Source organism: Melanerpes formicivorus, unplaced genomic scaffold, assembly GCF_026170545.1.
Source record: "Melanerpes formicivorus ecotype bairdi unplaced genomic scaffold, bMelFor1.0.p_v2 SCAF_76, whole genome shotgun sequence".
In the NCBI taxonomy this organism is placed as follows: Eukaryota; Metazoa; Chordata; class Aves; order Piciformes; family Picidae; genus Melanerpes; species Melanerpes formicivorus.
In genome coordinates, this window is record NW_027142428.1 from 2,953,192 (window position 1) to 2,965,433 (window position 12,242).

Here is a 12,242-nt window from a genome sequence, read left to right on the forward strand (position 1 = left end):
TTACTAATTTTGCTGTAGCACCCATCAGTTTGTGCCTTGAGACAAAGTCTCCCGCTTTTAAGGCCATATGAGCAGGGAGGATGGTAAATCAGATTTGTATGAGTGAGTTGTCTTGGGTTGTGGGGAGCTGCTTTGAGCAAAATCAAGGCAGTTGGCATCTCTTCCATTCAAGAATGGCCAGCACAAGTGGCTAGTGATTTGCAGGAACCCAGTATGCAAAACCAAAAAAACAGTTGGAAATTTTTCTATCTAAAAGTGAAAAATGAGGGCAGGTAAATAATGTGTGGTAACAGCACAGCTGGTGAAACGAGAGAGCCCAAACCCCACACCAGTGAAGAAGGTCTTCAACTAAGACCAGGCAGACAGTTCTGTGAAGGCTTAGGACAGCCTGAGAGGGGAAAAAAAAAAAGATTGAAAAAAAAAAATCTACCCATGGTTTTCCATGAGAAATTCAGCATGAACTGAACACATCAAGAGCTGCAGCATTCCCTCTGACATTCTCACCACCCTCCGCTTGCAAATTAAGAGATGTTTCTAGCAAGTCACATCCTGCCCGTGTTTCTAAAGCTCTGAGGAAGATGATGGCAATGTATGGTAGGAGCTGTGTCTTAGGGCCTTCATATACCCCATGACATAGCACACAGTAGGTTTCTTGACACAACTGTACGCCTGTTTGGTTTAGAGCAAGCATAAACACAAGGGAGCAGTGCGAGAGAAAACATTTATTAGGACAAGTGTAATAGTTTTTTCCCTGGGATAAACAACTAAATGAAAAAGACAGCTGACCCATTAAACTGATGTTAACATTTAATCCTGCTCCTTGTGTGGAAAAAATCCAATCAGCAAGGAGAGCTAAACTAATTTGATTACTCATTAGCTGATGCTGCTCTAGTCTTGTATGCAGCTGCTGACAAATTTCCTCTACAGCCAAATTAAGCTGTGAGGTAAAGCACTGCAGATCAAAACACATCTCTGTTACTGCTCAGCACCCTCATTTAGCATTGTAGGTGTCCCCATTAGCCTGATTTTTTTCTTCCAGCCTTAATTATATCAGCTTAGTCATGAGCTAATATTACCCCTAACCATACACTTAAACTCCAGAAACAAACTGCCCCCCCTGCAAGAAACAGCTGCAGTGAGTACCAACAGCCCCTGAAAAACATATGAGGCCAGTTACATCCTGAGTACTCATGTGAGGAAACAGCAAATCCCTTGTGCAGGATGCATCAGGTTTCACTGGTCAGTTCACTGGACTCATTTCAAACTTTTGGGGGAGTGGTTTCCTCCCACAATTTTCTTTGAATGTCTCAGTACCTAAGGTTCTGCCAACAGATATAGAGATACAGAACTACTCTGATCAGCAACTAATACTCTCTTGGAGCCTTTGATCTCTGTGCACAAGATCCAGTTCACCTTCTCTCCATGCTCAATGGTTAGCTTTGGTAAAATTCTAGCTTGTTCATCTGAAGCCACTTTGGTGAGCTTTCCATTTTTTCTGGTGGAAGCAGGTGTCTGGGCCTTCCTTCTCTGCTGAGATTTTGCTGGACTCTTCTGCGGCTTTGCAACATCACTGCTGACATCCCAGAGCAAGACTTTCCCATCATTTCCTCCAGTCAGCAACCAGTAGGCTTCTGGCATAAAGAGGACCTGTGATACTCCCAGGCTGTGACCTTGAAACTCCAGCTCTTGTTCAAACTTGGAACCAGTGACTCTGAATATCCTGACTTTACCATCCTGAGCTCCGCAGCCGAAGACATTGCCGCAGGACGCGACAGACAGGGAATGTGCAAGGGGTGGGTTAAAGAACTGGCCAGCTGACTGAAGACCATCTGTTTCACAGTCCTGCAGGTTTGTGGTCCACAAGGGGCGAGCTTTCTGCAGGTTCCACAGCACAACCTGGGGAAAAAAAACAAACAAAAAAAAAAAGAGTATGAACTGGTAATTTGTCCATTTTATGTCATAATCACATCGTTCAGTAATAGTGGAAAGAAAGCCAACCACCACACTCCTTGCTCTAGCAGAGCAAAGGCTTTGCATGGGTGCACAAGATGCAAGGTGGTTGAACTGCACCTGATAAATATGGCAAATCCTTCCAGCGTGCTTTCCAAGCTGTGACACTGCCCTGCTTGGAGTCAATGACTCAGACCTTTAGACCACACAATGGGTGAAAAATCTGTTCCAAACAGTTTTGCATTGATCTCAGCAGTAGCAGTCATGACAGATGGCACATCAACTCTTTCAAAGAAAGGACATGGAAATGCTAGCAGCAAAGAGGGATCATCACTCTGAATTTTAGTTCTCTCTCTCTCTCTCTGCTACCTACTTGTCCTAAAATAATCACTTCCATGGATGTGTTTGGAAAATGCAACAGCAAAAAGCAAGGAATAGTTCAGGTTCACTTTTAGATTGTAAATATTAAGGAATATTTACAGGGAGGGGAACTGCTGAGCAGAAAATGGCACAAGCAGATGTGACAGTTTCTCTGTCAAAAGTAGTTAAGGAGCTTTCTGATGACTGCACCTTCACTCTTGGTGAAAGTCTGGTGAATGCTCCACTACACTGGTAGATAGTTACTGCTTAGCTTCTCTAACACCCAGCTACTTGTATGCAAATCACCTGCATGTCTAGTCCACAGGACACAAGGCTTTGAGGCCTCTGAGGTCGAAAGACAACAGAGGAGCAGATGTTTGAGTGTCTCAAGGACCGGATGACTTTCTTCTTCTCCAGGTCCATAATCTTTATTGCCCCTGAGTCATCTGCTGCAGCCAAGAAGCTGTCAGCCTCATTCACTGCGAGGCAGTTGATCTCCTCCTCGTTCACGTGGAAGTGTTCAACAGGCTCTTTGAGGGATCGGACATCCAGCAAGCTGATAGTTTCTCCATGGGAGGCATACAGCCTGGTGGGACATTGTGGAGAGAACACCACAGAGGTCACATCGTCTGCCTCAGGGAGCTGGAGCTGTCCTGCTGGAGTGCCTCCCCCGTCCCAGAGTGTGAGCTCGCCTTTCTCTGCACCTGAAGCCACCAGCCCTTCTGTGTTGGCGTTCAAGCACAACACAGAGGACGAATGTCCACCAATCCATTTGACTGCCATGTTTCAGGGACACCTCTGAAACAAACAAACAAAAGTCTGAATTGAGTTGGTGTAGGTCTCAGTACAGCAGAAAGCTTACTGAAGCAACAAGATCATCCTACTGCCTGTAACACAGACCACTTGAAAGTCTAGTGTGCAGTTAAACCAGGCACCCCTGCAGATCAGTGCCACATGGAGTTTTGGCTCAAGCAGCACCACCATGAGCCACAGCTGCACAGAATGGCAGCAGTGCTAGCACATGGACCTGTGTGAAACATGGAGCAGACTTGCTGCTCTAATGTGGCTGTCTAGGTGAGAGCTGCTTCCTCAGTGTGTAAGGACACAGCAGGGGCACAGTTCCTAATGGGGTGCACTGGAAAGCACCAAGGGGAAGATAGCAAGTTGGTGAAGTCTGCCTGCAGAGGAGTCACATTGCTCTGGTCTGGGTGGGAGCACATATGGACCTCTTATCTTTCATCCAGCTGCTGATGTGATGGGTACTCAGTACCTACAACCAATTTTTACAGCAGTCTCACTGTATCTGGAGCAAGAAACTTGTGATGGTGAGAGAGGGATAAACTGGTTAATGCTGAAAGCAACCGATTTCATCATAACTTAAAAGCATATGTTTGTATGAATAAATATGTCACTACTGTTTTCTTGTGACTGGTAAACACATAAAGCATAAATGGGTGAACAATGGCAGCTTTTTAAAAGAAGCATTACCTGTTTGAGGCAGATAGTTGCAAGGTTTGCAATACATTTAACTGGGCCTCAAAGTGCACCCATTGAGTTTACCACACTCAGGGCTTTCCTTGGTGCCACTGCCCACAGCAGCTTGTGTGACAGGACTGTTTAGGGGATCAAATCAGCAGGAAAGTTGTTTTGGTTGGAAAAGACCTCCCAACATCATCATTTTCAGCTCCCAAACCAACACCATGATGCCCACTAAACCATGTCCCAAACTTCTCTGTCTGCAGATATTTTTAACACCTCCAGGGATGGTGACTCCACCACCTCCCTGGGCAGCCTCTCCAATGCCTGACCACTCTTTCGTAAAGAAAATTTCCTACTATCCACCCTAAAACCTCTGCTGGTCCAACACTTCCTCTCCTCCTATTGCTTGTTCCTTGGGAGAACAGGCCAAGCCCCATCTCACTCCAACCTCCTTTCAGGGAGCTGTAAAGAGCAATGAGGTCTGCCCTCAGCCTCCTCCAGATTAAGCAACCCCAGTTCCCTCAGCTGCTCCTCACCAGACCTGTTCTCCAGACCCTTCACCAGCTTCACTGCTGGATGTGCTCCAGCACCTTCGTGTCTTTCTTGCAGACTTTGTAGACAATTGGAAAAGCAAACAAATAAATAAAAAACCAAACCAGACAAATCCCATAAAACAAGTGCCACAAAAGCGCAAGTTTAGGAGGCAAAGGAGAGGCAGCAGCAGGGCAGGGCTGCGGACAGTAAGGCTGTCCCAGCAGCAGCTTCGGCCACTCCAGCCGTAAGGTCGATGCTTTTAGCGCCTTATCAGGCAATAACTTTTTTCTTTTCTTTTCTTTTTTTTCACCGTGTTGTGCTTTGCAGGGGACTCACATTAAGCCTAGCCTGAAGAGCAGCCAGAATTCGTTCCGTCCACCAGCAAAACGTCAGTCTCGTCGACCGAATAAAACTAGAGAGCACCAGACACCGTACCCGCAACTCGGGCCGCCAACTGGCAGCCAGCCACTCGCCCGCTGGCCCCTGAGGAACTGAGGTAGCTTCTGCCCCTCCTGCCGCAGAGTGCTTCGCCCCAGCAGGCCCGACTCCCGGCATGAGGAAGGCAGCCGCCCCCGCTCCTCGCGGGGAGCTGCCGCAGCTTTGGCGGCTGGCCCAAGGCGAGAACCCCCCTGGCGGTCCCCGCGAACGCGCACGGACACCGCCAGCGGTGTACCGCCGGGCCCCGCGCCCCGCCGAGCACACCGGTACCCACCGAGCCCCTCAGCGCCGCTCCCCGCCGGGCCCGGCCTGACTCGGCCCCCGCCGGCGGCTCCCCGCCGCTCCCGGCGCATGCGCGGGGCGGGGCGGGCTGCGCGCGGTGATGGCGGCGCCGGGCGCCCCTTCGCCGTAAGGGGCCGCGGGGCGGGCGGGGAGCGCTCGGCCCGGGGCCCGCCGCCACCGCCCCTGTCACCGCTGCCGGCTGTCATCACCACCGCCACCGCTGCTGTCACCGGCGAGGCGAGGGGGGAGCGCGGCCCCCCGCGGCCCGGCCCGCCGCTCGGCGGGGCGCTCGGGGAGGGGGAGGGAGGCCATGGCGGCGGGCCCCGGCGGCGGCAGCGGGGGGGCGGCGGCGGCGGGAGGGCCGGGCTGGCGGTTGCCGGGGCGGGTGCTGGAGCTGGTGTTCTCCTACCTGGAGCTACGGGAGCTGAGGAGCTGCGCGCTGGTCTGTAAGCTGTGGCACCGCGTCCTGCACGGCGACGAGAACAGCGAGGTGTGGCGCAGCCTGGCCGCCCGCTGCCTGGCCGAGGAGGCCCTGCGCACCGACATCCTCTGCAACGTGCCCACCTACAAGGGCAAGGTGAGCCCGGGACACCCCCAGGTGCTTAGGGCCGCCCACCCGCGTGCTCGGCCCACCCGCCGCTGGAAACCGGGGAGGGGGCATGTGTGTGCGCGCTGGAAAACACGGCAGGGTTTTATCTCGCCTCGCCCTCCTTCTTCTCTGTTAGGTCCGTGCCTTCCACCACGCCTTCAGCACCAACGACTGCTCGCGGAACGTCTACATCAAGAAGAACGGCTTCACGCTGCACCGCAACCCCATCGCCCAGAGCACGGACGGGGCCAGGACCAAGATCGGCTTCAGCGAGGGCCGCCACGCCTGGGAGGTGTGGTGGGAAGGCCCTCTGGGCACCGTGGCCGTCATCGGCATCGCCACCAAGAGGGCAGCCATGCAGTGCCAGGGTTATGTGGCCCTGCTGGGGAGCGACGACCAGAGCTGGGGCTGGAACCTGGTGGACAATAACTTGCTGCATAACGGAGAGGTGAACGGCAGTTTCCCCCAGTGCAACAATGCACCCAAATATCAGGTGAGCAGGGCTTGGCAGGAGCTGGAAGCTCTCCATGTGTAGAGTGTATGACAGTGGCTGGCCGGCAGCCTGCCTCCTGCTTTGACTTCCCTGCCTGCCCCTGAACTGAGCCTAAATGCCCACTAAAGGGTCTGTTTGCCTTACTTGTAGAAGGCAACTAGAATCACAGAATAGATGTGGTTTGAAAAGACCTCTGAGATCATCGAGTCCAGCTATGATTCCACCCTGTTAGGTGTTTGCCCCTTTGTTTACTGCATCCTCAGGCGAGTGCACCAGTCCCTGAACCATTGCCACACTTTTAACTCAAATATTGAGTGTCTGCATCTACCACGGGTGTCTGTTTAGACACCGTCTTGCCTTTTGAAATAAAAGCTGAAGAGGCTCTTGCAAAGAGCCCTCTGAAGTAACAGCTTGCCCCACAGCAAGGTGAATGTCTATGCTATGTTGTCCCTTTGTTGTATGGCAGGTTGAGCTGAGGTTAATACTTAGGTAAGAGTCTGCCTGCAAACGTGCAGTGGTACAGAGTGCTGCTTGCTGACTGTCAGTGTTCCTGTAGGAGATACTCTCTGACTGGGCTGCTTTTGGATGTCAATCAGATACTTTCAGGTTGTTAAAGAGCAAGTGCCATTCCACTTTTTTGTCCCTACAGAAGTGTTTACCTTTGTTCTTCTGGCTGTTCTTGCAACTAGGTTTTACCAGCTGGATTTCTTAGGGTTACAACTTGAGCTGTGTGCATTAGGACTTCTGTCTCTTAATGCTGTGGCTTTCTATGAGTATTGGCTTGTGTTCTAGTTGTGGTTGAAGATCTGCATGGTCACTGGTATTTGACATTGCTGAATTTCATGTAAAAGTTCATCACCCCTGAATTCTGTTTGAAGGTTCTACTAGCTCCTTCTGGGGAATAATACATAGAATGAGTGTAAGTGAAGAGATTCATAGCATGTTCACTAGTGTACAGATTGAGTCACTGCTTTCCAGACTCAACCCTCTTTTGGTCACTTTCTGCTGGCCTTGTCTAGGCCTTCTGCAGCAACAGAAGTGAGGAACTAGGTGAGGAATAGTTTTGAAGCTGAGGCTCCTGAGCATCCACAGTGAACACAGTTGCTGCTTTCTCTGAAAAAAACATCTGATAAGAGCTCAAATCAGTGACCCTTTGGAGTACATTCACAGTACCTGAAGGGGGCTGCGAGCAAGCTGGAGAGGGACTTTTTACAAGGCCTTGTAGTGATAGGATGAGGGGCAATAGCTTTGGGCTGGGAGAGGGGAGATTTAAACTGGAGATAAGGAAGAAATTCTTGGCAGTGAGGGGGGTGAAACACTGGAACAGGTTGTTGAGGGACACCACCTTGGAGGTGTTCAGGGCCAGGCTGGACGAGACCTTGGGTAGACTAGTCTAGTGGAAGGTGTCCCTGCCCATGGCTGGGTTCTGCACATTGGCCACAACAACCCCATGCAGAGCTACAGGTTGGGGTCAGAGTGGCTGGAGAGCAGCCAGGTAGAGAGGGACCTGGGGGTACTGGTTGATGGTAGGCTGAACATGAGCCTGCAGTGTGCCCAGGTGGCCAAGAGGGCCAATGGCATCCTGGCCTGCATCAGGACCAGTGTGGCCAGCAGGAACAGGGAGGTCATTCTGCCTCTGTACACTGCACTGGTTAGGCCACACCTCGAGTCCTGTGTCCAGTTCTGGGCCCCTCAGTTTAGGAAGCATGTTGACTTGCTGGAACAAGTCCAGAGAAGGGCAAAAAAGTTGGTGAGGGGTTTGGAACACAAGCCCTATGAAGGGAGGCTGAGGGAGCTGGGGTTGCTTATCCTGGAGAAGAGGAGACTCAGGGGTGACCTTATCACTCTCTACAACTACCTGAAGGGAGGTTGTAGACAGGTGGATGGTGGTCTCTTCTCCCAGGCAGCCAGTACCAGAACAAGAGGACACAGTCTCAGGCTGCACCAGGGGAGGTTCAGGTTGGATGTTAGCAAGAAGTTCTATACAGAGAGAGTGATTGCCCATTGGAATGGGCTGCCCAAGGAGGTGGTGGAGTCGCCATCATTGGAGGTGTTCAGGAGGAGACTTGATGGGGTGCTTGGTGCCATGGGTTAGTTGTTTAGGTGGGTTGGATTGGTTGATGGGTTGGACGCGATGATCTTGAAGGTCTCTTCCAACCTGGTTTGGTTTATTCTAGATGATCTTTAAGATGATCTTTCCAACCCAATCCTATGAATCTGTGTTATGGTTATTAAAACATGTGCAGTGATCTGTTCTTAGGAAATACACTTAAAGGAAAGGCACGTCTTAGTTAGAAGAAAAAATGTGTTGGCTGGAAGAAATCCCTTTACAGCAATGGGGCTGTTGGTGAAGAATCAGCAGCTTGTGCAGCATCCTGCTGTGCTTGCTGCTGGTGTCTGGGCCTTCCATTTATGCCTGAAATAACATGAACTAGATAAATGCAGAGAGATTCAGCATGCCTAGATCCCAGTCTCTTGCTGTGTTTGTTGATTTTGTGTGTGTGTGTGTATACATAAGGTTTTTCAGCCTTGTTTTGCCAAAGTTTTGCACTGGAATTTCCTTTAGTGAGGCAATAGTTCTGTCAGCAGCAGCACCTGCTGTTCTGGTCTTGTGTGTGGGACTCATCTTTCTAAAACAATTCAGTGCCTTTAGAATTCATGCTTAGTGACAGCAACAGCCAAATAGAGAGTTCAAGTCAAGTGTTCCCAGAACTGCAGTGTTCTGGAGCAGCATGCTTGCTCTTAAGTGTTCTCACAAGGTTTGTTCTCACAAGGCCTGTGTTTATTCTCACAGAGGTGGTTAGCTGCAGGTTGCCCACTGGGCAGCAGGCAGGAGGTATTCAGGCTCCTAGTGCCTGTGAGTGAAATGGAAAAATCCTGTCATTAAAGTAACACAGTCATGGGAAAGAGGAAAGCCTCACTTGAAAATTGTCTTCTGGGCTGTGCCTCAATGTTGTGTCTTCATTTGTAGATGCTGACTTTCTATGTTTTGAGTGTTTGTTTGTTTCTTTGTTTGTTTGTTTTTTCTCTTATTCCCCTCCTCCTTATCTCTGTTTCCAGATAGGTGAAAGGATTCGAGTCATCCTGGACATGGAAGACAAAACATTAGCATTTGAGAGGGGATATGAATTCTTGGGAGTTGCCTTCAGAGGACTGCCGAAAGTTTGCCTGTATCCAGCAGTGTCTGCTGTCTATGGTAACACAGAAGTGACTTTGGTCTACCTGGGAAAACCTCTGGATGGATGATGTGGATTGTTGCATTGGGACATCGAGATGCGGATGAGTAGGAGGAGAAATGAATCTGCATGTTGGTTAGAGGGAAACATGTATTAAAGGAAGAGACAAAAACCTATGGGGGTGTGTCCAAGAACTATCCAGAGAGTCACATGGAGTTTGGAAACGGAGGACCAGCCATACTTCAGGAATTGTGTTACATTTCCTTCCTACCAGGCCAGAAAAAATCCTCAGGGTTGCAGTTGGTGGAGTGGGACGCTGACACATGCATGTTGCAACAGATTTCTTTGCTGAGATGGCAGTGTGTGACCTCAAATACTTAACGAAAGGATTTGATACAAAACTGCTCGAGGAAGTGAACCTGAGATTTGTAAGTAGTGTGTTTTGTGAAAGACTCCCCTTTTAAAACTTGCTTGTTCCTTCCCTCCCCTCCCCTCCTTTGGGCCAGCGTGTGTGCCAGAGGAGAACAGCTCTGTCTGGGTTTTAGTTACAGTTTTTAACCTGCTGGGAAGAGTGCTCCGCCTGGGCCGCTTTTCTCTCCAAGGATACAAAATGCGTGCAGCTACTTTTCAGTGTCTTTTAAGAGTCCTATATATAGAACACCTTGAAAAGAGCCATTAAAAGAGAGGGTTTGCTTTATTCTAACTGGGACATCATTTCTTAAAGGGAAAAAAAAAAAACCCAAACCCCAACCTCCCACTCTGAGACATCAGAAAACACACCTCAGACAGGTATAGAATATTCACGTAAGCATACTTCGGTTGTATCATCAAGCATTTTGGGATGCTCTTGTGGAGTATGGTGCTACATTGGGTCATTTCCTGTGAAAGTTTCCATAGCTTTAGCAAGTTTTGTTCTCTGGAGGAACCACAAAATGTTTCTCCCCACCAATTTCCTTTCATCAAACTTTGTGGTCCCCTTTAGGAAAGGAAGTCGCAGCGCACGGTGGTGGGCTTGTCTGCCTTTCGACAGCTGAGATACTAACTTCTAGAAGCATTCTTACACTTTCTAATCACTACTGCAAAGTGTTTCAAAATAATGAGGAAGGAGCATTCAGTTTGTGAATCCAGACCTTGGTTTCAGCTTAAATGGCTTTGTAGAGCTTTAAGACTTGGCTGAACCTTTCTTTAATTAGATGCACCACCTCAGTACCCAGGCGTTCACCTGCTCGTTTTCACTCATGTCAGACCACTAAAACTCACCAGCCCTTTGGTGGGGATTCTGGATCAGGTTCAGTGTTTGGGCTTTTCACTTGAATCAGCTTTCTAAAAGCCATGTGCAAACCTCTCTGAGATGTCAGTGAGCTGGCATGGACAGGCTGGGGTGGCTCTGAAGCTGGGAGACTCTCGAGGGAGTTGTCTGGTGAAACTGCGTTCCTCTGAGGCTGAAAGTTCTTTAAGGAGCCCCAGCTCCTTTCACCAGGGCATTAAAATCTGTAAGCCCTGCTGCTAGCTCTTGACTCTGGTTTCTGGTTGGTTGGTGTTTCCCAGAGCTTAACTATTTCAGAGTTGGGAGAAGGAGATGTTTGTAACAACCTCTTTTTGCTTCATGTGTGCTAGAGAATGTGAATTGCTTAGTATTGGACACTGGCAGCCTGGGAGAGAAAGGAATTCCTCTTAAGCTGCTGCTCAGTTCCCTCCCCAGTACTTGAGTCATGGGAGGAGAGCAGTGCAAGCAGGTGAGTGAGGCTCCTGGTCTGCTGCTGAGGAGCTCTCCTTGGAGTGCTTTTTACCTGGTAGATAACCAGGTTCTGCACTGGAACAGAGTATGTACATCATTATCATTTAAAAGGATTTTAAAGTATTTATTTGTTTTGTGTGTTGTTTATTGCTTGAAGGCAATATTGAGGTCTGTCCCTCTTGGCTACAAAATACACAGTGAGAAGTGGAGATGTTTTCAATGGTGCTGAGAACAACTGACATTTGGGGGGGGGGGATGCATACAAGTTGTGCTTTGGAGAAATCTGTTACAAGCATTGATTGTACTGGACTGTAAAGTATGTATCTGCACAGCAGAACCAAGGGGCATGGAAGCAGAGGAAAAATGGAACCAAAACCCTGTCCAATTTCCAGAAAGTAAAGTTTTTCCCCTAAATGAATGTATTCTCAGTGCAGTCCTGAAAGACACAACCTCTGTGCTTGTTCATGGATCCAATTAGATGCAACTAAACCCTGAGTTTTATGCACAAGTGATAAAGATTGATTTCCATCCTTCAGACTGCATCTTACCCTATGAATAACTTCCCTCTAAATTAGAAGTGCTGAAAGTTGAACATTCCTTTAAGGGTGGGTTTGGGGGGGGACTCACTTATGTAAGTTTCTAACTTATTCCTGGAGACCAATGCTGGCTGTACAAAATATTAAAATAAACTCTGCTATAATTCAAAATGGAATTCTTAGTGTGAATTGTTGTACTGACATCTGTGGTGGGGTGGTAGGAGAAATGGAGCAGCAGTTGGGTGCACCAAGAAGATGGAGGTCTGTAGGCTGTATGATTTGCTTGTGACTGCTTGAAGAGAGAAGAGAAGATAATAGAATAGACCAGACCAGGTTGGAAGAGACCTTCAAGATCATTGTGTCCAACCTATCATCCAACACTATCCAATCAACTAAACCATGGCATCTGAGTCTGATGGGTGGTCTAATAGCTGTGCTCAGGAAATTGCTTCCAGAGGGCTGGAGCACCTCTCCTATGAGGACAGACTGAGGGAGTTGGGGCTGTTCAGTCTGGAGAAGAGAAGGCTCCGAGGTGACCTAATTGTGGCCTTCCAGTATCTGAAGGGGGCCTACAAGAAGGCTGGGGAGGGACTTCTCAGGATATCAGGTAGTGATAGGACTAAGGGGAATGGAATAAAGCTGGATGTGAGGAGGAGGTTCTTCACCA

The 12,242-nt window shown here is 49.1% G+C and overlaps 2 protein-coding genes across 3 annotated transcripts; one reads left to right on the top strand and one right to left on the bottom strand.

Annotated features, from left to right (window-relative positions):
* Positions 1 to 703: 703 nt before the first annotated feature.
* On the bottom strand, positions 704 to 5,101 carry WDR53 (WD repeat domain 53). Of its 2 annotated transcripts, none has more exons than XM_068164001.1 (3): positions 5,036 to 5,101; positions 2,617 to 3,108; positions 704 to 1,896 (listed from the first exon to the last, which is right to left on the bottom strand). In XM_068164001.1, the coding sequence occupies exons 2-3, from the start codon at positions 3,091 to 3,093 to the stop codon at positions 1,315 to 1,317; spliced, it is 1,059 nt and encodes a 352-aa protein (XP_068020102.1). In that variant the 5' UTR covers positions 3,094 to 3,108; positions 5,036 to 5,101; the 3' UTR covers positions 704 to 1,314. The 2 variants fall into 2 exon arrangements, with proteins under 2 accessions (XP_068020102.1, XP_068020101.1); XM_068164000.1 differs by lacking the exon at positions 5,036 to 5,101 and adding an exon at positions 4,660 to 5,001.
* A 78-nt stretch (positions 5,102 to 5,179) lies between these two features.
* Positions 5,180 to 11,751, top strand: FBXO45 (F-box protein 45). The gene is made up of 3 exons (XM_068164002.1): positions 5,180 to 5,620; positions 5,769 to 6,125; positions 9,186 to 11,751. The coding sequence occupies exons 1-3, from the start codon at positions 5,354 to 5,356 to the stop codon at positions 9,369 to 9,371; spliced, it is 810 nt and encodes a 269-aa protein (XP_068020103.1). The 5' UTR covers positions 5,180 to 5,353; the 3' UTR covers positions 9,372 to 11,751.
* The last annotated feature ends 491 nt before the right edge of the window (positions 11,752 to 12,242 follow it).